Below are 26160 nucleotides of genomic sequence, written 5' to 3'. Positions count from 1 at the left end.
CGACTTGTATAAAACCTTCTTTTGACTATACCCTTCTAATATAGTCTTCCTTTTCTTCTTTATTAAATATAGTATTTCAACTATACGACTATACGCTATACTTTATTCGTTCAAACCCGTTATATTATATTTGATCCTCTTTTTAAACCTTCGTTATAGTTATCATTCTCTCGTAGGTACGCCCAAAGAGTCTCCTACCGTCGCTCTCGTTCCTCAACGACAACCTCTTGCCGCTACTCTTATCCCTTAGCGATAGTACCCCTTCCTCTACATTTCTCGTATCGCCTCCCTTTCGCCGGTACGCTAGAAGAGTCTCTACCACTCTCACAATCCCTAGCAACACTCTTCTCGCTCGATCTACCCCATTCGTCTACGATCTACCCTAATCTCAGCCGCTACTACCTGGACTCCCGTCCCTCTCAATAACGGCACCAATTCTCCCCAAAATTTCGAACGTTCAAGCCTCTACGTAGATAGACTCGCCTTTTGCAATATAGGCTCATCGCCTACCTTTCGCCTACTATTTTTAATAGTAATACTTTCCTTAGCCTTTGCCTCCGCTAAGTATGCCCAGCAAAAAATACCAACGATCCCTCGATATTAGCGTCGCTAGAGAAACGTTAAATTTTACTTAAATAAGGAGATAGGGGAGGAAAGAGAGGATATAATAGTAGAGGCTCTAGTCTAAGGAGCGATATTAATTATATAAGATAAAGTTAGTCTATTTCGACCCGGTGGAGGCTTAGACGGTTACGACGATAATAGTTAAGAGGAGGAGCTCTTAAACTAAATAGTGCCCTATTAAAAGTAGCCCTAATAATATTGGGGGTAAAAGAATACTACATATCTAAAAGGAGGGACCTTTGCGGCTTATTAAGTATACTATCTACTAGTTAAATAGGTAGTAAGACTACCGTATAGTACTCTTCGCTGCTTAATTATATTATTAATAATGTTTGTTGCAAAACGCAATCATAGGAGGGTAGTAGACGTTATATTTCGTAAACATAAAGATTTTATTGAGGTCGTTTCTTGGCGAGGGAATTATACGGAGATATAGTTACAGTAGTAATAATAGTTACTACCGGCAGGAGAAGTAGAGCGATACGAAGCACTAGGTAATCACCTTAATACTAACTACTCGCGTATAGATTTACCTAGCAGAAGAGAGCCCTAGATAGGCAAGGTATAAATATATTCCCTAATTTAGTCTTGGCTCCCGTGTACTAGGAAGCAATTCTATAAGGGTGGGTGTCTAGTAGGGTACCGCCGACTCGGGTAGTAAGTAGGTGGTCGTACAGCATTTGTTTGGAAGTTTAGTGTAGATACTTTTTTTGGTGTTGTTAACTTCTTCCCCGTTTAAATAGGCATTTGGTTGGGAGCGGTTGTTAATAGATTTCGTTACCTTTATATAATTAGTTGCGTTTAATACTTTGTGCGGTGGACCGCCCTTTTTAGGGGGGAGCAGGGATACCCCTTTTCTTAAGGAGTAAGAGGGTAATGTCATAAGGCTAGAGCCCAGGGGTTAAGCTTGGCTAATGGCAAGCCGTAGCCTACCTTATCAATAGGGATGCGAGCCTTTTGGTTGGCCAGACCCGCATGACTGCCTGGCCCGTACGCTCCAAGCGACCTGTACAAAACCTTCTTTTAACTGCACCCTTCTAGTGCAGTCTTCCTTTTCCTCTTTGTCAAATATAGCATTTCAACCATACGACTGTACGCTGTGCTTTACTCGTTCAGACCCGTCACAGTTAATTAGCCGTAGAGAGTTAGCGCGATTTATTAGTAGGGTCGTATTGTAGAGTAGTATTAATATAACGTGTAAAATCTTTCGAAATTACTAAGTTTAAAAAGGGATGGGTGCAAGTGCAAGACTGGCTAGAAATTTTATAGAAATATAATACAATATTTCGTACATTGAAATAAGGTATTTTCACGGCTAAAAGTGGACTTTTGAATATCGGGTATTATTGATTATTATAGGGTGCTAGGGACCCTAACCTTGGGGGACTATAGGTACGTGGAGGAAAACTATAGGTGTGGGTAGGTTTTCTCTTGAAGAAAATTTTGTCGAAAGTGAAGTGAGATCGGTCAGTGTAGGTCTCAGCAACTCTTTTGCACCCAAAATCGCAGTATGGCAAGCCAGAGACCTAGGGGCCTCCCCGCCACTCCACGTACCCAATACCAGCAGTATCCTCTTACCAGTGATGTTCAAGATAAATACTAGACTGTGTGAGGGGAGCTCGGATGACTGAAAGGCGTGAGAAGTCCATGAATGGGCCCAAGGATTGTCGTCAGGAAAAACGTCGACGTTTGAGGCTACGGGGGCCGTCACATTTATATCGGCGACGAACCGAAATGGTTGTCTTGACAGGGCAGGATACACTGTCTCCAGACTGAATTCTGAATCCTCGTGCCTGGGCCACGGTGGCTGTTTCCGGAAGCTCAATTCCAAAGTTCGGCTGTTGAAGAACTGATCAGACAATGACATTGATGGTAGTGCCAGGGTGTTATAATTAGCACCGAGGTAGTATTTTCCCTGTTTTATTGACAAATAATCACGATAATATGTCGAGATTCTGCCTGCAGGCGCCGTTGATAGAGGTACACAAAGAGTGTTCGCAAGGCTTCTATCACGGTAGGATTGAGAACGATAAATGCTCAACAGGGAAAGCATTGGAAGAGCCAAGATATTGTCATGGGCGTCAGTGCACGGAAGAAAGAGATATTGGAGACAATAACGTGTGTCAAATCCAAAGAGGCCATCCAACATCAGACCCCGCTGGCTGATGCCAAAGTCGAGTGACAGGCCTTGGCTGTCTCTTTTAAGACCTCCGGCAAACCGAAAATCCGCAGGAGATGTGGCCAATAGCGAACGAGATCTGATTTTTCATGCTTGCTCACGTAGGCGTCGACGGTACATTTGAGGATCATGCGCAGTTTCCATGAGCCATATCCATATATGTGTCATGGTCGGGAGGTATGCCATAACCCCAGGCGAGAATGGTAGCATCATCAGATGTTTTCATGATCTCCTGTTGCAGTCGCATGAAAGCCTTGTTACCCTCTCCGTAAAGCATAGGCATATTGATATCGAACAGCCCGAGCAGGCAGTACGCCTCGTCCTCGACTCTGGTAGTTTGTCTGTTCGCGGCCCAAGACATCCTTGCAGCCACAGTGGTTTGCTGAAGCTTGTCTTCGATGCTTTTCCTGGGTTTTGGTATCCGCATGAGGGAGCCGTTTCTGTCCTGGTATACATCACATTCGCCGTACTCTGGGCCAGCTAGGCAATCGACCGGAATTGTGGTTGCTTTCGAAATACTCTCTGCCCAACCACTGCGCGAGCCTAATAGCTCCCAGGAGGCATCGTAGAAATACAGAAAGTCAGGGGCCAACAACTCCTGCAAGGTCCAGCCTCTTGTGAACCAGCGCGAACAGGTGATATCGAAACTTGATGGGTCAATGGATCCACTGGGCCTCTGGATGTCGGAGAGGAAAGCATAGCAGATGGCTGACTTCCGATACCACGCGAACATGGAATTGATGGCCTCCTGCAACTCGGCACTGCTGGATTTGTCGATACAGCAGGTATCGATCCAAATGAATTCGAACTCGTCCTCCTGTGCCTTGCGGCACGCGTGCTTGACCTTTGCCAGGCTGAAGTAGGCGGCTCGTCGGCCTTTATGTAGGTAAGGGCATCGGGATGCTGAATGTCGTGGAAGCTGACCTCTTTTCCTTCCCATGTGTGCGACAAGATGGCATATTTTGGGAACTCTTCGCCCACAAACTCGACGAGTTCAAACGTGTCGGTCTTGAGTAGGCGCATCTTTGGACTGTCTCAGGCTCTCAGGGTAGCAGCGATTCAAGACATCGAACTTCCAATAGCTGCTTGAAGGGGGCTCTGTTGGTGGAAAGGTGGCGATTTCTGTTTGAAAGAAATTCAAGCAGAGGAACTCTCCAGGAGTTGAAAAAAGCGCGTCCTGAGACTATGGGAAAACCAGTGTGATGAATTCGATGATCGAGCTGAGTGTCTGGTTGAAGGAAGATGATGACGTGCCAAATTCCCCTTCAAATACACCCCAGCAAAGAACTTGGGTGGGTAACGGCTTCCCAACTGTCATAGTTCCCAAGCTTTCGTGATGTTCTGACCATGTTTGAGGAAGGAAAGTGCGGGGTTAAAGGTAAAAGGAGGCTGAGCAGTTGCTGCCGGGTAGTTGCTGCCGGGTAGTTGCTGCCTCGCGACTTTGGCCATTGCTACCCAACCCGCCAGCTTAACCAAATGCAGGTGTCCGTCGATGTCAACCAACTAAGGAGAACCAACAGAGAGAACCAGTCCCCAGCTTTGAACAAAAAGATTGGTACTATAATGATATCAAAGTCGCATTAATTGTGAAGTAGGAAGGGTCATTGAAAGATACTTATCTCTTTGACACGCACCCAAACCTGGAAGTCTTAAAACGAAGTCCGATGATAACAAACCTGCACGCACGTGAAGGACATAAGGTAAAATCTTGGATAGATACTATCACATACGACCATACCCACTGGAAAACTCGGGATCCCGTCCGCTCTCCCATAGATAAGCCAGTGAGGGCCAGACTAGTAGTTGGGTCGGTGACGACCAGCGAATCCCTGGTGTTGTATGTTTTTTTTTCTTCCCGTCTCTTTCCCACTTGCATCATCAGTCCCCATCAAAAACCGCCAGGTAATCTCCTTTTTCCCCCTGTCATTATCTTCTTTCAAGCGAGTTTTCCTTCGTTTGGTAAATTCTCCGATATTCATCCAGCTCGACATCTGTGCCGGCGGAGCTATACAGTCAACAACAGCGTTCCTTCCGATAGCAGTATCAAGGGGCCAGCAGCAAAGTGCAGCTGATCCAGAGCTGACCACATATGGCTCATGTCGACACTCGCACCGCGGGACAAGATGAGAGACTATGACTGGTCTACCCATGGATGGACACTGCAAAAAAAGGTCCTGTCCCGGCGCGTCCTCACCGTCACCGACAAGCAATTGCTATGGAGATGTCGACAGTGCAAAAAGTGGGAGGAGATTGACACAAAGACTGCCCATAGTGACTTGAACTCCTGCTTTCCAGTCCAGCGACTCGATTGAGCCGATTCCCCTGGCTTGCCCTATCTCCTCCCCTGTTCATGGTACATACCCGACTGCTTTATCTGGGAGTATGGATAGAGAGCATGAACAAGCGCCGCAATGGATACTTGGATGCAGCCCCTGGTGGTATGTAATGAACACCAGTTCTGGACTTTCTGCTTTTTTCACCAAAACGTTTTGTTGAATAGCTTCCCTTGGTATGCTGACTCCTGGAAGCCCTGCTTGGGCGTCGTTGCCGACAGCAGCCACAACGATGAAGAGGGCATATTGATAGATCTCAGCCATCAGCTGGAGCTGGGCGGCTTTGTCATTTTCGTCGTCCTGGATGATGCAGAAAGCGTCCACCCAGAGGTAATGAATACCCATGTCAGAGGTCAATTTGATCGCATCTAACACTGTCTGCGGTCCAACCACTCGTAAGGAATCAACTAACTGTAGTTGAGTGAGAGTGTCATGCCTCAAGGTAGTTTTGTGCCCGTTGCCCCATACATAGCTGAGAGCTACATATTGGATATCCCCAAGACGGTGATTCGTGAACTCAACAACTGCTCTGGTGCTCGTATCGATGAGGCGAAAGGTAGAAGCTGTTCTGTTCTGGCTCCTATACAGAGGGCAAGTATCCTTGTGGTCCGCCAAACAAGTATGTAGCTAGCGCCGCGGCAGGTCAGGATCAATGATGGCCGGCCTCTCGCGCCCACTAAAGAGGCTACGTGGTCTGTTGATGTTGGTGTCGCTGAAATTTTCATCCTCTGCCGGATCCAGAGTCTGAAAGCAGTCGAATAACGTGAGACTCGGCTGCCGCGTAAGACTGCGTTTGTTCTCGTACGGTTGCCGTATAAAGGGGTCTATACGACCGTTTTTTTACGAAAACCGTACAAAAGTGGTATCGTTTGGCCGGTTGCCGTGAGAAAATGTAATTTACGACCCCCTTATATCAGCCTCGCATAGCCTTGCCCGGGTTAGGGTTATATATAGCTAAAAAATTGTATATTTTTTGGTATGATCATACAAACCGATAAAATGTATATACGTTCAAAAATATAATTTATACCGTATATTTACCTCTTATACTCTATAATACTCTATAAATTCTAAGGAACTCTAGTATATTCAGTTAGTATTCGAGCCTTGTAACCCCTTATAAGAATTTCCTCCTTATTATATTTAATTTATCGTCCTTCTTTACCCGATTATTTCCTTCAATTTTAATATTACGAAAATGGATTATAATAATTTATTCGTTCTTATTAAAAACCGTTTTGAATCGTTTTGTAAAATTACTTTAGAAATATTTTTATAATTAATAATGCCTTTATTAATTTAGTACTATTCGTACTTAATAATAAAATCGATAACGATATAGAAAATAATACCCTAATAGCGATAGTCGGAATAGTTGTATCTATTATTTATTAGTATAATTTTATCACTTATATTCTTAATAGTATATAGCGGTTTAATATAGAATATACCGAATTATATAGGCGAATTTAGAAGGCTTTAAATTGGTTACTATTGAGAATATCCTAATTTTATTTTAGAATAAATCGGTTTCTATTCTAGGAGTTCTATAAGCGTTTTATTCGCAAGGGTAATTTGAAAGATAGTCAATAGATCCTTATTATAATGAAATTATTAATAGCGCTCGAAATCTTTAATTAAGGGGAGGTTATAGAAGCGGTTATTTAGAATTATTATTATAGTAAAGAGATTATTTACCGGTTAGTTCCTTTTAATATTACATAATTGATTATTAATTAATTTAATTTATTATATAGAATTTTTTACGAAGTTATTTATGCCTTAAAGTGGTTAGTATTCGTAAATGTGGTACCTCCTCCTTATAAAACCTAAAATAAGGTCCGGATATCTTTTAAATATTTCCTATACTTTAAATATTCTCTTAGTATATTTAACGGAAAGTATTTCCCTACGAAAGTAGAAAAGAGTAAATAAACAGCTTATATTTACTATAAGAAATTTATCTCCTAAAATATACTTAGTATGGTCAATATTGCGGGCCGGTTTATATATATCTATACTAATTAAGAAGGTTCGGCGAATAACGGTCGAATCTTTTATAGTATTATAGCGGATAATTTTTTAATATTAGAAGGGTAGTATTATATCGGCGATTTGGGCTTTATTTATATAAAGAGGGTTTTAATATTATATTATAGTATTCAATATTATTTATACGATATCAATATACGTTATAAAGAGGAATTCTTTAACCGGTTATATAGCAAGCTTCGTATAATTATTAAAATTGCTTAGGGTATATTAATTTAAAAATAAGCGATTTATTAGACAGCGCTTAAGTATCTAATTCGGATTTATATTTATATTATTATTTATATTATTATTTTATATAATTTCCTATTATAATATAGTAATATTAATATAGAGCTCGAATTTTAGGTTGGGCTATTAATTAATTAGGAAGCGAATTAGTAACGTATATTCAATCCTAAATTTTTTTGCAATAATAAGATTATTATTAGAAGAGCTAACCGATTATAATAATTAAAGGATAATATAGTAAATTAAATATAAGTAGACTAAAATATATAATATAACTTTTAATTTTCAAATAATATTAAAGTAATATTCCTAATTAACCGGATTTTGAATAGCGAAGGTACTAATTGTAATAATAATAAAATTATCAGTTATTAGGGGAGCGTATAAAATAATATTGTTAAATATTAATTACTAAATTAATACGCCGGGTAGGTAAAAAGGGAAAAGAGAGTACGAATTATTTGATAGCGATATTCGGCTTAGTAATTTACTTAATTCGAAGTTAGAATTACAATATAGGGTTTTAATTGTATAAGGACAAATTTTAATTATGAATCGATAATACTAAATTAACGACGTCATAATGATTAAAATTATTATAATTACTCTTCCTTAAGGTAAGTGCACATAGTATAATAATTAAGTATAATAAATTATTATAGGGTAAGAGGGTATTATTAGGGGTAGGGTAAAAAATATATTATTGTACGAAGGAGAGAAAGGGAAGTATATGTAGAGGATTAGCTATATATGCGGGAGCCTAGTAGGCTAGTCCGTGCGCGCGCACGTGAGGCTACACGTAACTGAGACATATGACTAGTATATGAGTATATAGCTCTAGGCTATGGCACTAGCTCTGGCATGGCACATGTGCAGTTAGTGTAGTGCAACTACATCATAGGCTAGCCCTGTGATAAATGTACTGAAATCTCTGTTAAATTCTGTGCAGGAGCCTGAATGGCAGGCAGCCGATCTGGGCCTAAAGGCAGTCACTGGTGCGTTCCACGTCAAGGATATCCTTCCGAAAAAAAATAAAAAACCAGGAGTGCAGCAGGCGGAGACTGGTTAGATCTCACTGTTTCAGCTTCAAGCTCTCGTAGTGTTGTGTTGTTACGGGCGCATTTCGGTATCTCAATCGCAGGTCTATCCACCGGGTTGCAATAGATGCTCAACGAGAAATCTGGGTCACCGTCGAAGAACTCACGATGGGCTGTATAGAGTCCCGAAGTTCTGACCAAGCTTGAGATAGCTTGACACAAGGGACAACTGGCTGCGGAGCTGTCGATGCGACTTTGTTTTCCGAACCTTTGATCTCGCCCAAGACCCGGCCTCGAATACTGAATCACGCCTTCGTAAGAATCATAGGAAAACGAAGACTCCGCCAGGAGATCTTTCCCGTGGGTCAATGCCTGTAAGCCTTGGAGGGTCAGGAGGCGCATTGGCTCGAAGTCGCTGGCTGCGCAGTATTCGCAGAGCTCGCCCGTCTCCGGGGTCATCATCGAACCTTCGACACCGTACAGCGGGAGTACAACTCTGGGGCTTTCGCTTGTTAGCCCGGCTTTTTGGCGGTGTATCGTCTGTGTTGTCCATCCAGGATGAAACTGGACAGACCCATCTCCAGATCGAGTCCGAATAACCGGGAACAGAACATCATGCCATCGTGCCGTCGATGATGTCCAAGTGGAAGTCAGGCGCGAGGTCTTATGCGACATTGATACTCCCGTTGTTGTCTCTCATCCACTCGTTTTAGAAAACTCAGAACTTCCATGCCGTCCAACCCGATTCGATGAAACCTTTGCCGCGCAACACGTCGTACAAACCCAAACTGCCGGATGTCGCTTCTTTCTTCATGATGCTCATCCTCGGTTGTTTAAAAAGAGGACCCCTTGCAGCCCTGGAAGCGTTGGAACGCTAGGGCTTGGGGGGGGCTTGCAGCGCGCAGCTTTTAGCGCAAATCATGCTGCCAAGGCCTCCCACTGTACAATTACGTGCATCCTATCCACTTCAGTCGATTTCCATCACTGTTATTGGTCAATCGTGTGAACTCCTTCCCACCGAGGGAAATGGAAAGACTCCCCCATAAAAACACCCCGCCATGATCCGATGCTAAAACACGCAACCCCGCCATATATCTCGATCTTCAGGTGTCCATCATCAATTCACAAGCACATGCCATTCTTTATGCCATTGAGTTGCGGTTTTGGGGTGCCTGGATGAAGTGCCGTAACGCCACCCTCCGCGCGCCGTCCGTCTGACTCGGCCGAATTACAACACTGAACAGCGAGAGAAGGACACAAGAAACAGGACAAAGAAACATCATGGCATCCATCCCACTCCATCAGTTTCCCCGTTCTTTCACAAGGAAGGACAAGGCACATGAATAAGTCCCCGGACCCGTGTTATAGATTTGGTATGGATTATATGGACCCTCCCATTGTCATATGCTCCAGTCTTACATCCCACATCATCATGTAGAGTAGGTATCCATCCCCCGCCTTGAGTTGGCACATCTTCCCCCAAAGCCGAGAGAGGCCGTGGGAAAGCTTTTTGAGATGTTGGATGGTACTCGAGTCGCGTGCATGCATGGTTGAGTTGGGTTTGGAGAATCAAGAAATTCCCATAAGACGCGGCGTTCCCCGGTCACCTGGTATCATTTCTTGTTGTTTCTTTTCCTTCTTCTTCTTTCCTACCATCCATCTTCAACATCACCACCACCCTCACCACCACTCAACTTCCTCAACAACCGAGGTGCCACCACCACCACAACATCTGTCCAAAGCGGAGGGCATACAGCAACACCGTCCAATTATTATTATTATTTTCTAAGAATCCGGTGTATACTTACTACCTCTAAATAACGGCACAATGGCACCCATCAAGCCCCACTGGGTCCAGCCCTCCCACCCGGACCGTCTTCACCTCATCGTCAACGAGGCCGAGTTCACGTCCAAGAGCATCTCCAAGATTGCTCTGCCTCCCTTTGCGCTGTTCGCCAAGCTCGAGTACCCCCCATGCACGCCGGCCGAGAAGCCGTCGTATGCTACCGTCCAGTGTGGCCGTGACAAGCACCTGGATTTGAACAGCGACTTGCTGTATATCAACCACTCTTGCGAGCCGTCTCTTGTATGTTTTGTCCACCGGGATAGTCATCCGCTGTAGCAAGGTACCTAGCACCTTAATAGGCAACTGACTGAAAAATAGATCTTCGACACGGGTAACATGAACGTCATCGCCGGCCCGAAAGGGATTCAGATTGGCGAGGAATTGACCGTAAGCTATCCATCCACCTCTGTCACTGTCCATCACTCCTCAACAACACAATCCAATCCAGCCCCATTTCGGCACAAGCTAATATAGATATGCTCTCTCTCTGCAAAACAGTTCTTCTACCCCTCAACTGAATACACCATGGCCCAACCCTTCACCTGCCTCTGCTCCAAACCCACCTGCCGCGGCCGCATCTCCGGCGCCCGCGACATGACCGACGCCCAGCTTTCGGGAATCTGGCTAAACGGTCACATCCGCGAGCTGCTCGAAGAACAGCGCGGTGGTCCCAACTACGACAACAGCCTCTCCTCCTCCTCCTCTTCCTCCTCCACCACCAACACCAACACCAACACCACCACTGTCTCCCCCACCAACGCCGCCTTTACGACCGCCTCATCCGTTAACGGCGATTCAGCTGCCTACACCACTTCCGAACAACAGAAGAATGTCAAGACTGAAGGAGGTGAATTGGATCAGATTGCTCAAAGCCTGCGAGATGCGTTGACGCATGCGGAGAAGGTGGTGGAAGCCGCGAGGAACGCGCTGGTGAGCTATGTTGGTGCTGTCAATGCCAATGGCGCGAAGAAGGAGGGGGTTCCCGAGGGCGCGCAGAGAAGGGGGCCGACGAGTAGGGAGCTTAGTGGAGAGATGGGGGGTGATACGGAGGTTGTTGTTTAGGGGTGTGTAGATGTTTGCCTTTTTGGGTGAATTGACACTGGATACCTTATGAAGGGGAAGGGGGAGGGGTTGGGTAAGGTATCTGGTGGAAAGGCAATGCGGTCTATACATGCCACATTTTTGGTGGAGGAGGGTTGCTGTCTCTTTTTTCTTGGACATGGGGGGAGCTTCCAAAAGAGAGATGAGAAGCCTGAGGAATCTGCCGTCCTGTCGTTACCGTTCGTTTGAATTTATAAAACTTTTGAAAATCATTTTTTGGTTCCAATTGACTGTTAGTGCGAATTGTACATAGAGAGAAAGTGGACATTATGTGAAAAAAAGGGGTGAGAGGATATCATAAATATAAAAATACATGTTGTACAAACAATGCTTGCCATAGGGCAGCCTCAATATGGTTTGAGAGCGGGGGACCACTTCGCCGTAAGAAGGTCGCTCATTATCATCCTCATCATCATGATTCATCCCAAAACACAGCAACCCCGGAGCTTTTCCATCACCCTACGCCATACTCCCCATCACTCGCTACCATCATCACCTCACCTCACCACCAGCTCCCTCACCCTGCCTTCCCGTAAAAGCCGGACAAGTTCCCCCCTCCCCTTCCCTCGCCCCCTTCATCCCGCCCAACAACCAATCCGTCAACCCAACCACCGTAGCACCCACCCCCTTCTCAACCTCCCCATCCTGCTGCGCATGCTCAATCGTATGGCTCAATATCCTCCCCTCCTCATCAAACTCAAAGATAAACAGCCCCGTAAACTCCGACTTCTTATTATCCCTCCCCGCCGAAGGCTCCGCATCGCCTACCGGCGCTTTATACTCCGTCGTTCCCTTTTCCGTCTCCCTAACCCCCTTCGCGTCACCTCCTTCGCTGCCATTGATGAAACTCAACCCCCAATTTTTGCTCTTGCCGATGGTCCGCCAGCGCACAATCAACTGCTCGCCAAAAGCGCCAATGCGCCGGTTCTGCGACGGGGGACTATAGATGGGGCGGTCGACCATGCGTTCGGACAGGATCTCGAGGCGGACGTTGCCGATTATCGGGAGACGGTTCCAGGCTAGCGGGGCGGTCCATAGGGCGGCGATGTAGGCGACGCGGCCGGTGACGGTTGGGAGGTAAGGGTGCGTGGAGGGGAAGAGGTGTAGGGAGATTTGGGGGGAAAGGATGGAGGTGGGGAGGGGGGATTGGAGGATGGTGGGGAGATGGGCTTGGAGGATTCGGAGGGCTGTTGAGGGAAAGGATGGTGTTAGTTTGTTGAAGATCGAGGGATAAAGGGGGTAGAGGGGGGAAAGGGGGTAGAGGGGGGAGGGGGGGTCGCACTTTTGCCTAGCTTGACTTTGCGCTCGTCTGGGGGCTTGTTCAGCCCGCCGGGACCATCTGGAGGTCGGATCTCATCGTTGCTGGATTCTGTTTTCGCGGGGATCTGGACGTTGTTGGGGTTGAACCAGGTTTCGGGAAGGTTGCGCGGTTTCGTTTCCGGGAGGGTGGATGTTGAGCGCTTGTTGGTGGTGGTGTTTGCGACGGATGCGGGTGACGATGATGCGCTGGCGGCTTTTGTTGGTGATTTAGTCGTTGACTGTGTTGAAGTCGGTTGTCGTTGCGCCGGCGAGTTTGTTGGTGGCCGGTTGGAGAGGAAGTAGGATCGACATTGTGATGGTTGTTGTTTGCCCACCACACCACCGGCTATTCGTATCCTCGTGGGCGCCGACATGGTGGTGTTAACACTTAGTCGTCGGGTACCTGGGCCGACGGTAGGAGTGGACTCGCCACGTGGGCTGTCGGAAAACGCCGCGCCGAGATGGACAGTGTAGTGTATAGGGCTGGAATGCAAGATAAGGCCGGGTTGCACGCGCAGCGCTTTGTAGGTCGGAATTGTAAAGTGTGAAAAAGCCGAGTGGTTGTGAGTCTGATGAAGGGTGCCGCACAGGGTGGAATGATGTCAGTGACGGATTGGCTCGGAAGTGGTGTAGATAAAGCTGATAAGAGGGCCGGGCGTGTTATCGGTAATCGGTTGGATCGGCTTGTTCACGGACAGATACCGGAATGTGGATAGCGACGGTTTGTGGGGTTGGATCTTGCTCCTCTTCTTCAACCCACCAGGTTCGTATTCCAGACCACCATGGTCGATTTGATGGAATATCTTAGTTTCAGAAGCTCGGGAGACTATTAAGGACAACATAGTTACATATAGTAAAACCACCCAAGGATTGCTGTGAGATACATAGCGACTTTTAGGTCCCATTTGGCACACCTGTTTCACATGAGCCTTATCTTATCGGCATAAAGTGGAAGGGTGCTGGACGAAAGCGAAAGCTAGAAGCTTCCTAGAATCAAGAGTTCGCTGGGCCGACCATGCAAAGAACCATTCCATGACTATCGGCCGTGGCTTTTCCTTCGTTCGGGCCTTCGTATGGCGCACTCCTTTTAATATACCGACCCAACATCGATCTTGTTGCACGTGAATCAAGGTTGCTCCGAGATCCAAAAGGGAATCATTCATTCATTCAATGGAAGCCCATGTGGACACCGCTCAGGTGGCCCAGCCCCCAAGTCCACGTTAACAAAGCCATGGGAACAATAAAAAGAGTCCTTGACTTTCGAGGCAGAGCAGAGCAAAAAATAGTAGACGTACTTTGTTATCTCTTGGACGGACAATAACCTGCAATCTTCAACCGCATTTCATCATCATTGTTTATTTTTCCGATTTGTTTGGCTGTGAAATGCACATCATCGGGAACCAACAATTGTTAGTGCAAGACTTCGACTGAAGTGTGAAAGTGTCAGGAGGCGGCAGCGTCACGTGCGTCGTCACCGCCTGAGTCCCCTGTTTTGGATGGTGTCCCGCCTCTTGGCCAGTCGCCAATCACCAGGACCGGGACCCTCTGACGCCTTGACGCAGCTGAGCGGCCTGGTCACTGGTGAGCCAGCCTGCCCTCCACTGAGTGTGTGGGGGCTGCCACTGCCACTCAGGGCGCTCTCCCATTCCGCCCGGCATCAACTGCCCGGCCCTCTGTCGCTCTGCGTGCTGTTGCTGCCTTTCCACCTATCCTCCACATCATCAATCAACCAACAGACCACCCACCCCCCAAGACACGACCAACGACCTACAACTAATCTCATTAAAGCCATCCATCTTTCGCTCCACCACCGTTCTACGATACCCGCCTTAATTCTTCGCTTTCCAACAACCCAACACCACCACATCGCATATCGCGTCCCTCGTTGCCCATCATGAACCCTGAGTAGTAAGTTTATCAGGTCTCCTCCTGTCGCTCTCTGTCCTATCTGCCTTTCCTATATCTCCCTATGCTACTGCCGCGCGGCCGCCCTACACTCATCGCCGCCGCTCGTATCATGTTGTTTCCATGATTGCTAACACGTTTGACATTCAGGCTGCCCACCGCTTCCCCTCATCGCCCGGCGTCGTTCCCTTCCCTTCGCGCCTCGACCCATCACCGCCACCACCCTTTCAACGAACCCTGCTGACGATGCAATCAGATACGACTACCTCTTCAAGCTCCTCCTCATCGGTGACTCCGGTGTCGGAAAGTCTTGCTTGCTCCTTCGTTTCGCCGACGACACCTACACCGAGTCCTATATCTCCACCATCGGTGTCGACTTCGTACGTCCCATATCCCGTCTGCGCGACACATCCGTTCGACCCCCTTCAACATGCTGACCGTTTGGCTAGAAAATCCGCACTATCGAGCTCGATGGCAAGACCGTGAAGCTTCAGATCGTAAGCAACCCCCCGACATCCCTTGACACCTGGGGAATTCCGAGTCGCTGACCAAGTCGTCCAATCTAGTGGGATACCGCCGGCCAAGAACGTTTCCGTACCATCACCTCTTCCTACTACCGTGGCGCCCACGGTATCTGCGTTGTCTACGATGTCACGGATATGGACTCCTTCAACAACGTGAAGCAATGGCTTCAGGAGATTGACCGTTACGCCACCGAGGGTGTCAACAAGCTCCTCGTCGGCAACAAGAGCGATATGACCGACAAGAAGGTCGTCGAGTACACAGTCGCCAAGGTACGCAGCCATCCCTAACCCTAAGAAACGCGTTTTAAGCCACGTACTTACACATCAACCAACAGGAATTCGCCGACAGCCTGGGCATTCCCTTCCTCGAGACCTCCGCCAAGAACGCCAGCAACGTCGAGCAAGCTTTCCTTACCATGGCCCGCCAGATCAAGGAGCGCATGGGCAGCTCCATCGCCACCAACAACACGAAAGCCAGCGTCAACGTCTCCCCCGGCCACGGCGTCTCCAACAACTCTTCCGGCGGCTGCTGCTAAAGCGTCTATGCCCCACGGCATTGGTTGCGCTCTCGGCGTTACGGTTCTGCATCGGACGGTTTTTGACGACATGATGGTGCGGTTGGATGTTACGGCGTGTACATTGGGTTGAGCTGTAATGCAAATACTGCTCTAATGGGATCTCAGTTGGGAATTATTTCGGCTCTGCTTCTGTGGTTTTGCGAGGGACCTAGGGGGAGACTTGAGGCTGCTTTAACATGTTGCCTTGGGAATTCATCACGGCTCCGCGGACCCTTTTGCGCTTGCCGGGACAGGATAGGGTGGGGCCTAAGAGGATGGCGATCAAACGCACCGCAAAAAGGAGCCTAATAGCTGGCTCATCATCGGTGCACGTCACGATTCCTGGCAACGGGCAAAGGGGGGAAAGAGTGTGGGCTGGCTGGGACTCGGGATGGGGCGGTGGGCTTGTTTAGAGAGCTTCCACGAACCCTTACGTTTGGGGGGTTGTGTGTTGCGTGTGTGTATTTTCGATCTTGGGCATAACTGAGGACGCGGCACGGGTTTTTAACACATTGTTACTTTTGGTCTTTTTAAGGAGCTACTGTTTTGCTATTTCTTGTGTTTTTGAGGCAAACCCGCTTATTTTTCCTTGTCACAGCTCTCTCTCAAAGGAAATGTTCTGGAGAGACGACCAGCAGCACATTTACACCAGGAAGAACCACACGTACGCGCACACCCATGCACAAACACACGCTCACCAGCCTACAAGCCATGATCCAGACATAGACGCCCTCGATAGTCACTCGGGCTTGATGATTTGTTTCTCAAGGCAACGGATTGGTAATTCTAGATTTCGATAGTCTAATTGGATCTTTTAAACATATTATCGATATCATGCCGCCTGATCCAACGGCCGTGATCAAAACAGACTGCTGTGGATAACCCACTCTCCAGGGTCTAAACAGTAATATACCTACTGATGAGAACTCCAGTCGTCGGCAAATGCCCCTTGTATAAAAGGAAAGTATGGCCAGCCGTATCAGGGTCGAGGTTTTGTGTTCAAGCATCAATCGAGCATCAACGGCTTGAAAAGACACTCGGTCATTAAGCTTCACAACCATACCGTAGACAAGATCGACTTGTCATCTTTGTCAAGCTCCTCTCCGTGGTGAATGTGTGCCATAGGTACCGTACATCCTCTCCTAGTACCCAATGGTCGGTCCCCTCTTCGCATATGTGCGTTGCCAACAGTAGGTAGGTAGAGAGCGAGAGATTAAATTGGCCCCCCAAAACAACATGAAGCTATAGTAGACAAAGCCGAAACCATTCTACGCATATTATGCCATCCGCCCGAGCCGGAGGTCTAGGTTCTAGAATAGTTGTGTCTATACCTAGGTAGGTAGGTATTTTTCGTGGAATGGAAGGATAATAGACCGGCGTAGAGCGGAGAGGGCGGAACAGAGCCAGTCACTGCTTTTTTGGTTTACTTGCAAAAGGAGAAGGGACTTAGCAGGTGACTTGTTTTCCAAAGCACGTACACAGTAATAGTTTCCATATGTGCATAGTCCAAAAAAAAAAAAAAAAAAAAAAAAGGGAAAAAACTAAATATATTCCATTCATCTGATCAATACCTAGGTAGCTGTGAACATTTTGTTGATGTTCATTCGAGGTTTCATCAGCACGCATAGTAGGTAGGTAGGTAGGTAACTCAAACTAGTTGGTACCTACCTCTAGGTCTCTACGTAGGAAACAAAGTCCGTTTCGTTTCGTTTCGTAGGAATCAAATACTCTTTCAAGAATGCCTTACCTTACCTTACCTTACCTTACCCTGCGTGCGGATGGATGGATGGATGGATGGAAAATCGAAGCTCTCAGCTGTCGTTCCAACCAATCTTCGTTTTTTGTCCGTCGTTTTCCAATTCCATTCCATTCCATTCCATTCACTTTTTCACGGTGGCAGGCCAAATGCCAAATGGGTCCGCGGCAAAAGGTAGGTAGGTAGGTAGGTACGTAGGTAAGTGAGTGTTTCTTGTCGGCTTGAGCACAACGGAATGTGTGAAACTAACTGAACTGAAAGGACATGCACATGGTACTGGACTGGACTGGGATGATAAGTGAGGCCGACGTCCCGACGAGGGTGTGTGTGTGTGTGTGGAGGGGGAGAGGGAGAGGGAGAGGGAGAGGGACGGGGGAAACCAATGGTGCAAGTAGTGAGTAAGAAAGAGGGTTAGCATGTTGTTTTGTAGGTAAGTAGGCTGTGGTTATTTACCTAGTGTACTAGGTGATTGCGGGTACAGTGAGTTGAGTTGAGTGAGTGGGCTTGTTGCGTTTTATTTTTACATGCCTTCTTTAACTGGAGTGATCACCGAATCTTGGGTTGGGGGAGTGATGGTGATGATGAAACTTGGGAGAAAGAGGGAAAGAAACTAAGGAACTCGATTGGGGAGACAGGAGTATTACACTAGAGAGCTTGAGTGCTCGGCTGGGATCTGTGTGCGGTTATATATACAGTAAGTAAGTAATGGAAGGGGTACGGGTGACTTGAGAGAGTCTGCCTGTGCTAGACTAGGTAGATGTTTCCAATCCTCTGTTTTTTTTCTTTTTTTTTTCCTTCTTTTTGCATCTTTCCTTCTTTCCCTCCATTCTCACCCTCTAGGTGGCCTACTATTGGATTACCGCATTCAACCAGGTACTTTAGGTGTGTGTACCTACATAGCAACGTCCGCAAGAGCGTTCCCCAACGCTCTTCCAGGGCTGCAACGACAAGGGGTTCTCTCACAAATCACAATCAACCGAGGATAAGGATCATGAAGGAAGAAGCGACATCCGGCAGTTTGGGTTTGTACAACGTGTCGCACGGCAGAGATCTTATCGCACGTTACCAATTAGAGTTGATTGGACAACAATTTCTGGGACAGAAGGTTTCCAGAAAGAGTGAGGAGATGACAGACGACAAGGACGGGCGTCGAGGGACGTCCATTGTTCCAAAGTCAACAACATCCGACCATTTCGGCACAGGGGCATCTGGCCGGTGGCTCTTCAAGGCTTCTTCAAGATGGGCCGCCTCAGTTACCCGTTGGTGTGAGGAGGACTCTTGTCTGTTACACCAAACTCTACTCCTCCTCACACCAACAGGTTTCCCTTTTCAATCTTGCATTTCGTCCATCCTATGACGGACACCAGATGCCTCACTTGCTCTCTCGTTCTCACCATCAATCAGGAACTCATGCTGCACGGGTAGGATAGATTGTTTGTTGATGCGTGGACGGCTCGGCTGGGGAGGGCCCATCTTGATATTTACACTAATGGCACCACCCTACAACATCACATTTAGCATATGTTGTCCATGCAGGCATCATCCAGACCCAAAACGCATAACACCGATTCATCACCGCCCCTCCTTTTTTTTCCGTTCTCGAACCAGCAACTGCAAGCATCAACCGGCACGTGCATGTACTTGATGCACTCCTCCTCGTCGTGCACCCATTCGCACCCATCCTCGACGTACAGGCCCCAGCTCATCCAGTACCAATTCCTTGTATCTTCCTGCGGCTTGGGCGTCTCGCTGGTGGGCACCGTTTGGATGCGAAGCTGCACCGTGAGCGGGCCCTTGAGCACCTTGCCGTAGAGCGGGCTCCCGGGCCCGCAGAACCGGCCCATCTGCTCGATGGCGTCTGCGCGGCCAAACGTGTTTTGATTGGCACCAGAGTCCACACACCACACTGAGTTATCATCGGGGTAGCCCTGGTGGTGGCCGGGCTCCGCATAGCTGGCCACCTCGTTGCGGTCGAACTTGGCATTATCTCGAAGGAAGCTGTCATAACCCAGGTGTAGCTTACCCCAGCCAGCGGCCCTGAGCTCGGCGGCAAAGTCGGTCATGTTGACCGCCTGGAGGACATTGGCGTCGGCGGGCATGTTTGTGGGAGCTCGGCGTGGTTCGCCGGCGTCGAACTTGACAGGTTTGCAATCGTTGGCTTGGGCAACGATTGGGAAGAGAGCCACCAGCGACGCCAGGAGGACGGTCGCGAGGGTGATCAAGGTCCTGCACGACATCATTGTATCGTAGTGATACGGTCGTGGGTGGTGCTGGGATGGTGTTCTGCGTTTCGAAAGGTTAGATTTGGAGGCACACTGCAAGATGGGAAATGGTATCATCAAACCTTTGGTGGATATATGTCGGGAACCCGGTGATCCGTAATTTAAGGAAAGGAGCGAATACGCCGATTGATGAAGCGTTGGAGAAAAAAAAACAACAAGTAAGCAGTGAGAGGATCCATATTAAAAATAGATGTTCAATGTAAATGCTTGATACAGCTGGCTGGATGAAAAGAAGATAACAGGCTGGCTGGATGGTGAAGAAGAAGAAGAGATTTGTATCAAGGCGAAATGGGGCAGACCCGACGTTATATAGGCACCACTCCAAGAGAACAGGTTCCAGGCGGGATGCACTTTCCTTATGTACCTAACAGTAGAGGTAAGTAAAGACACCACTGCACTTGGAAGGTCCGGGGGAGAAGACCAGCTTTCTGAACACGAATTCATGTGACAGGTGCTAACCAGCACGACACACAGCACTGTCTGCAAGCTGCTCCGGAACTCCGTAGCAGCCGCATACATAAACACCGACGCCCGTGGCCTTCCTAACCAGGGCAGAATATGCGGACAGCGTGTGAAGTGGCAAGGATAGCACAATCTTGTTCAGTTCGATTGTCATGAGCTGAATCCCGTCTCCCTACCTATTCTGACTCTTCACCATCACCATCACCAACGCCATCCTCCGCCTCCTTCCCATCAACTGGCGCTCCCTCTCCGCCCTCGGCCTGCACAGCCTTTCTCCTCTTCTTCTTGTTCTTCTTCTTTTTCCTGTTCTCGTTTTCCTTCTTTTTCTTTGCCTGCTGTTGAGATTGCCCAGCAGCTGTGCTAGGTTCGCTTTCTGACTTGGGCGTATCTTCTGTTTGCGGAGTCGTGGCTGTCGTCAGACTTGGTTCCTGCTCTGCGCTTGCTGCGCTTGCGTCTGGTTTATGCTGGTCATTTCCTGTTGCTTTGTCCGTAGCAGCAGCAACAGCAGCAGCAGGATTTTTCTCGTCCTTATCCTGGACCTGTCCGTCATTCACCACCTTGATATCGCCCGCAACTGCCTTGCTCTCCCCCACCACTGCCTTGCTCTCTCCAAGCATCGACCCAGGCAGAGGTACAGCTCCCCTCCCCTTCGCATCGCCCCCGGGCCTCCCCCTCCCCGCACCTCTGCCTTCCCGGCCCTTCCCCCCCTCCAAATCCGCTGCAGAAACAACACCCCTCTTCTTCCCCCTAACAGCCCCCGCCCTGCCCACCTCCTCCTCGCTCTCACTCTCCTCCATTTTCTTTCTTTTCATGCCCGCACCCTCCACCCCCTGCTGCTGCCCACTCCTTCCCTGTTGTCCAGGCTGCCACTTCAACCCCATCTTCCTCCTCAACTCCCTCTCCTCTTTACTCCCCATCCCTCCTTGGCCACCGTTGGTGCCGTTATCAGATTTAGACAGCGGCACCCAACCCAGTCCAGCATTGGGCGGTTGATTGAGTATCGACCTGATCTCCTCTTCGTGGTCTGGGATCCTTCTTTTCTCCTCCTCCTCTCCTTCCTCTTGTCCCTGCTTCTCCGTGGTGGGGTTCGTTGATCCAGATTTCTGTTGTTGTAAAAGGGTTGAAAATCCCCCGGACTTGGTGGTGGTGGCGGGCTTGCTACTGCTGCTCTCCGAAGTCGGGCGATGATGCTTGGAAAGAGAAGCCAACAACCCGCGGTGCTTGGACATGGAGAGGGAGACGGAATTGAGGACTTGGTTGAGGTCCGGGGCCACGGGGGGTTTGCCGTTGCCGTTGCCGTTGCCGTTGCCGTTGCCGTTGGGGCCGCTTGCGCCTCCGTTGTTGTTTGAGGGTTTGGACATCTTGGGTGAATGAAGCACAAGTGCGATGCTTGAGTTTTGGCTGAGTGCCTGGTGATGGCGGTTGGTGATGGGTAAGTAGTGAAGATTTGCAGCGCTTCCTTTGGTTAGGTGAGTATACAAATCGGTCTCCAATTTAATCTCGGGGGTGGTTGACGAGTTTGAATTGGTGACGGCGATGATTGACCACCACTGCGCTACGTCCCGGCGCGTGAGAATCCAGGTGAAAAAAAATGAAGGACGAAGCTGTTCGTGAAAGAAGGTCGTCGAACCGCAAGATTCCAGAAAGAACGTTGGGGAGTTGGAAAGTGCTTATCGGAAATTTCGCTGCCTTATCGAGGCGCATTGTTTGATTGGCTACCGGTAGAGGTATCTGGAGATCCACACGGAGCCCGGACCCGGACGGGAGCCGCACGGAACCCCGCTCAGACCGGGCCCGGACGACATCGGGGTTAGGACGAGCGGGAACGGCCAAACGGAGTAATCACCCCGGAGCCCGGAGGTTGAATGCTCTGTGCTTTGTCTTTTCTTCGTTGCGTCATCACCCTTTTTATAGTGCCGATATCGGTGCCATGTTCAAGATCCTGCAGATTGCTGCGCCGGGATGCACGCTGCAGGCACGCTGCGGGAGAAGCCGCTGTCGGTGATCTGTGGTGGAGTTTCGGTTCGGTCTTAAGGTGTCCTTTGCCAGTCCCGGATCCGGTTGATGGATGTGAAGGACAGGGCAGGCACACGCGTGATGGTTATTGTCTTGGAGTCTGCAGTGGCAGTGTCCTGTTTGGAGCGACACACAGCCAGATGTGTTGGGAAGCAGTGACTGGAATCTAGTTTACGTCCTTGGATAACCACTTGCGTCTTTCTGTAACACCCCCCTGGTTTGGTACTTTATTCTTGATTCGATTATTGTAGTACTACACTACTAGTCCATTACACCTGCTCATTGAAAGAGCCTGGTCAAGGTTGGTAGGGTGATCAAGCAGGTAGCTTCTACCTATCTCACTCTCACTGACTGCTCAATTTTTCGAGGAACACCACATCACGCCAAATCCCCGCCGTCAGCCGTACCGCCTCCATCCATTTCACCATGCTTCCCCTCCTTCGCCAGGAGCAATGCAAGGCGAACAACAAGAACATATAGAATATAGATGTTAAGGAAAAGTTTGAAGGAGACAGCCAAGAAATTCATAGCTATCACGCAAGTATTAGGTTAGTTTAGTAGTGTAAGTATCCAATTACTATCCAACGGCATCTCCTGGATCCACCGCAAGTGAAAGGTACCCGAAAATCTAGCAAAAGAAACATATGAAAGGAAAATGATAATGGTACGATCAGTTCGTATGTGTTTTTGAAAAGTGAGAACTACTTTAATTAATGATAAAAAGGAGGAGTATGATGGTGGTGATGGTGGTTTATAAGACGCTGTGTTCGACCTGCCCACGCTGTTATTTCGTTGAAATGTTTTATGCGTTTGGACAGCCCTCACATCAGTCGTTTTCGCTTGCGGTCTTCGTCGCCTCGGGGGTCTTCATCCTCGTCGTCTCTTTCTGCAGTATCGGTCGGGTTCAAGATATGGGCCATGCTTCCTCTCCTGGTGGGCGGCGCCGAGTGATCCCTCACTGAAAGATTCTTGTTTTCACGGCCAGCCGAGTTCCAGGACCAGTTTCCGAAAGTGTCCCCTCCACCGTTAGTAGAGAAGGTAGGAGGGGCTGGCGGCGACGCTGGCCTGGAACGAGGTTGCGAAGCAGACTGCAGAGAGTAGTGCGAAAACGAATCCCGAATGCGTTGGTCTTCGGACAACCCAGGACGATTTGGCGACGAAGGCCATTGCGAGGATGGCGGGCCAGAGAAGGTTGGAGGAGGGTTGGGGGGAGGAGGGTTAGCCTGCCAACCGTGAGCACGGATATCGGCCGTGGTATGTCTCCTCGCCAAGCCCGGGTGTAGCTCAACGTTCGACAGGGGATGAGGAGGCGGAGGTGGCGGGTGCGGGCGGAGGGAAGATGGAGATGTTCCTGCCGAGTTGCCGCTGGTGGAGCCATACGGCCTACGGCCCGGGGTACTTATCGACAGGTTCGAAGGGACGGCAGGGCGATAAGTGTTGTAACCCGATAGCCGAGGTGGTTGACCCGGAACCGTCAAGGTAGGGCCAGATCTCCGCGGGTCGTCCTGGGGCATTTGCCGCGGTGATACGGGGGCGTTCTCCACATTTGAGAAGTAGGGACGGGTACTAGCGAAGACGGACTCATGAGGCTCGTCTAACGAGCGAAACACCTCCATCTGGCGTTGAACCTGCCCTTGCAAAGCCGATACTGGAAAGCATATTAGTGATTCATTCACCCACAACCTGCCAAGTCAAGAACTTACCGTCATGGTGAATCGGGTTGTCAGGCGAAGGAGCGAGGGCCAGTACGGCCCGCGAAAGCTCATGGTTGAACTGAAGCAAGCGCGAGACCGTGTCCATGATGGCCTGATGCTTGATATGCATAAACTGGGCGTTCTCCTCGTGTCGCTGAAGTCGAGTGCTGAGATCGTAGAGAGTATGCTCGATACTGTTAAGCCTAGGGTCTCCTCCTCCTTGGACTTCCTGCATGGGAGGCATAGGCTCGGCCGGGGTGCCTGGTTGTGACGTCGGGGCCTTTGGGTTGTTGTTGTACTCTCTATGTACCAGAGAATGCCGAGAAGCTCGACGCTTGATCTCACGCAAGCTAACCAGGTCTCCGCGTTTGAAGCTGCCGTTGCCATGCTTGAACTCCCAAATGGTGGCGTCTGGAGCTCCGTGGTGGAAGACATCGCTCACTTTTCGAGCGGGTTAGTGACTGTTGGTAACCTGTTCTGAGAAAAATTCCTTACCTTTGTGAAATCCGTACATGTTGAGCTGGCGGACAAAGGATGAGATATTGGTATGTTTAAAGTATTGGCTGCTGGCTGTTAGCGACCTGGTCAGTTTTAATGATAGAAAGTAATCTCCCAACTTACGCCAAGACCTTGGAGAACTCTTGCGAAGGCTGCATAACGAAGCTCTCGGAGGTGGGCGACCATGATATCAGATGCTGTATCGATTTGTCCTCCAACATGTTGTATAGCTTGTGGATGAAGGCCGTTTGAACAATCTTGGGCTGGTGAACCGCGGGGGCAGCGGCAGCCGGTGCTGGCATAATGATGTTATCCGGGGACAACTGATCGTTCAGTTGCGGTCGGCCATTGGGGGCTGCCTGAGCGTTTACTAAATTGTCCTCAGCTGGGCTCTTGGGTGCCGGTAGGGAATCCGAACTGCTTGGGGCTGTCATGGTAGCATTATTGTTGTTGCTATTGCTGTTACTGTTGCTGCTGTTGTTGCTGTTGCTGGGGGTGATATCCATCGGGTCGCCCGGAGGAGCCGACATTTGGATGGTTGGTGTGATGATGGGTAGGTTTCTTCCACCCATTGGGTCTTCTGGCTTGTCGGCCAGGTGGTTTCTCGGTGCGCTTTCAGTTGCGGTAGCCATCTGCACTGTACATGGGCGGCGATTGTGTCAGCAAAGCGCAACGAAGCAATATGAGGATACCCGTTGGTGCCATCCGATCCAGCACTACTCCGGACCGGACCTCGGATGACAGATGGTAGGTGTGCTCCGTGCAGTGGAAGGGAAGCCGGCGATGGACCGGATGGCAGACCGGCCGATAGACGGCGGGCCTCGGACCACCTCACCCACATGGGATCCATTCCACCTCCATGGCGCATTGTTTTGTATGGGGATAAAACATGGAGGGGGGGGGGATATTAGCCTACCTCATCGCGTGGCGCAAACGAACCTTATGGTTTGTTGCGCGTCAATCCGGTCAAGGAACTCCCCCACCGTGTCGATGTGTAGGCTAGCTTCCTTGTGTATGCTTTGTTCGCGACGGCGACTCGGAAAAGGTTCGAGGCTTGTGTCTGTCTTTTGCTACTTCCTGTAGCTTGTGGCCAGGACCCGCTTGGATGTGATGAATGGTGACAGGTAGCCGGTACCCGAGCTGTCCCAGACAATGGGTTCGTTCTGTAGCCGGGGAGGCGGTCGATCGAGAGGCGTCGTCGGTGGCAGACAAGCAGGATGTATGTCTGTCTTGCTTGCGGTGGGAATGAGCAAGCAGCAGGGAGGAGACGAGATGGGCGGACGGAGACGGGGGGGACGGGAGATGGTCGGTCGGGTTAGAAACCGGGTGGAAGAAAGTGGACTTCTAGTCCTTGCTGGTCTGATGGTCGGCAGCACGGTCGGGGGCTAGTGAGTTGTCGGGAGATGGAGTGGAGCGAAAAGGCATTTGTTTTTTTTTCTCGAGCGCTCCTTCGCTGCCGGTCGGTGGCGCAACAAGGACGGAGAACGGAGACGACTCGGGGCTAAAGTAACCGGTGGTCGACCTCGAAACGGGGGGACAATTGTGTCGAATCTACGAATCGATGTCCAAGAAGTGGGCGGTCTAGTGGAGGACCACAGAGGACCATGGGAGGACCAAGCAGCTGCTGTGATTGATTGGTTCAGCGGCGGATGCTTGGTCAGTGGCCGATCCGGGGGAACATTTCCTAGGCCTGACCAAGACGGGACCTCTGGCAAGAAACCACAAAGTCGTAGGAACGTGTACAAGCAGATGTACCCCCCGTGG

The 26160-nt window shown here is 49.1% G+C and overlaps 9 protein-coding genes across 9 annotated transcripts; 2 read left to right on the top strand and 7 right to left on the bottom strand.

Annotated features, from left to right (window-relative positions):
* Positions 1–1996: 1996 nt before the first annotated feature.
* B0H65DRAFT_558395 (uncharacterized protein) lies at positions 1997–4168 on the bottom strand (the record flags this gene model as incomplete). Its single annotated transcript, XM_062830098.1, has 4 exons — positions 3728–4168; positions 3274–3647; positions 2993–3210; positions 1997–2832 (listed from the first exon to the last, which is right to left on the bottom strand). Exons 1-4 carry the CDS (start codon positions 3824–3826, stop codon positions 1997–1999), a joined length of 1527 nt encoding a protein of 508 aa, XP_062682114.1. The 5' UTR covers positions 3827–4168.
* Positions 4169–5057: 889 nt separating this feature from the next.
* On the bottom strand, positions 5058–5518 carry B0H65DRAFT_466876 (uncharacterized protein). Its single transcript, XM_062826880.1, has one exon. It carries the CDS (start codon positions 5479–5481, stop codon positions 5152–5154), a length of 330 nt encoding a protein of 109 aa, XP_062682113.1. The 5' UTR covers positions 5482–5518; the 3' UTR covers positions 5058–5151.
* A 2214-nt stretch (positions 5519–7732) lies between these two features.
* Positions 7733–9275, bottom strand: B0H65DRAFT_539773 (uncharacterized protein; the record flags this gene model as incomplete). The annotated part of the gene is made up of 2 exons (XM_062829125.1): positions 8496–9275; positions 7733–7759 (listed from the first exon to the last, which is right to left on the bottom strand). Exons 1-2 carry the CDS (start codon positions 9129–9131, stop codon positions 7733–7735), a joined length of 663 nt encoding a protein of 220 aa, XP_062682112.1. The 5' UTR covers positions 9132–9275.
* Positions 9276–10041: 766 nt separating this feature from the next.
* Positions 10042–11612, top strand: B0H65DRAFT_207929 (uncharacterized protein). The gene is made up of 3 exons (XM_062821886.1): positions 10042–10542; positions 10621–10689; positions 10801–11612. The coding sequence occupies exons 1-3, from the start codon at positions 10285–10287 to the stop codon at positions 11362–11364; spliced, it is 891 nt and encodes a 296-aa protein (XP_062682111.1). The 5' UTR covers positions 10042–10284; the 3' UTR covers positions 11365–11612.
* Positions 11613–11895: 283 nt separating this feature from the next.
* Positions 11896–13076, bottom strand: B0H65DRAFT_427387 (uncharacterized protein; the record flags this gene model as incomplete). The annotated part of the gene is made up of 2 exons (XM_062824685.1): positions 11896–12590; positions 12686–13076. The coding sequence occupies 2 exons, from the start codon at positions 13074–13076 to the stop codon at positions 11896–11898; spliced, it is 1086 nt and encodes a 361-aa protein (XP_062682110.1).
* Positions 13077–14864: 1788 nt separating this feature from the next.
* Positions 14865–15667, top strand: B0H65DRAFT_425324 (putative GTP-binding protein ypt1; the record flags this gene model as incomplete). Its single annotated transcript, XM_062824566.1, has 4 exons — positions 14865–14987; positions 15057–15104; positions 15174–15401; positions 15467–15667. Coding segments are annotated over 4 exons (600 nt in total), but the record flags the coding sequence as incomplete, so codon positions are not given.
* A 3291-nt stretch (positions 15668–18958) lies between these two features.
* On the bottom strand, positions 18959–19681 carry B0H65DRAFT_549190 (uncharacterized protein; the record flags this gene model as incomplete). Its single annotated transcript, XM_062829637.1, has 1 exon — positions 18959–19681. One exon carries the CDS (start codon positions 19679–19681, stop codon positions 18959–18961), a length of 723 nt encoding a protein of 240 aa, XP_062682108.1.
* Positions 19682–20364: 683 nt separating this feature from the next.
* Positions 20365–21549, bottom strand: B0H65DRAFT_425547 (uncharacterized protein; the record flags this gene model as incomplete). Its single annotated transcript, XM_062824584.1, has 2 exons — positions 20365–20958; positions 21016–21549. The coding sequence occupies 2 exons, from the start codon at positions 21547–21549 to the stop codon at positions 20365–20367; spliced, it is 1128 nt and encodes a 375-aa protein (XP_062682107.1).
* Positions 21550–23025: 1476 nt separating this feature from the next.
* Positions 23026–25028, bottom strand: B0H65DRAFT_549188 (putative heat shock transcription factor; the record flags this gene model as incomplete). The annotated part of the gene is made up of 4 exons (XM_062829636.1): positions 23026–23852; positions 23908–24339; positions 24394–24461; positions 24520–25028. 4 exons carry the CDS (start codon positions 25026–25028, stop codon positions 23026–23028), a joined length of 1836 nt encoding a protein of 611 aa, XP_062682106.1.
* Between the last annotated feature and the right edge of the window lie 1132 nt (positions 25029–26160).

This window comes from Neurospora tetraspora (genome assembly GCF_033439725.1).
Source record: "Neurospora tetraspora strain CBS 560.94 chromosome Unknown B0H65scaffold_4, whole genome shotgun sequence".
Lineage (NCBI taxonomy): Eukaryota > Fungi > Ascomycota > Sordariomycetes > Sordariales > Sordariaceae > Neurospora > Neurospora tetraspora.
This window is presented reverse-complemented; position numbering and strand designations above follow the sequence as displayed.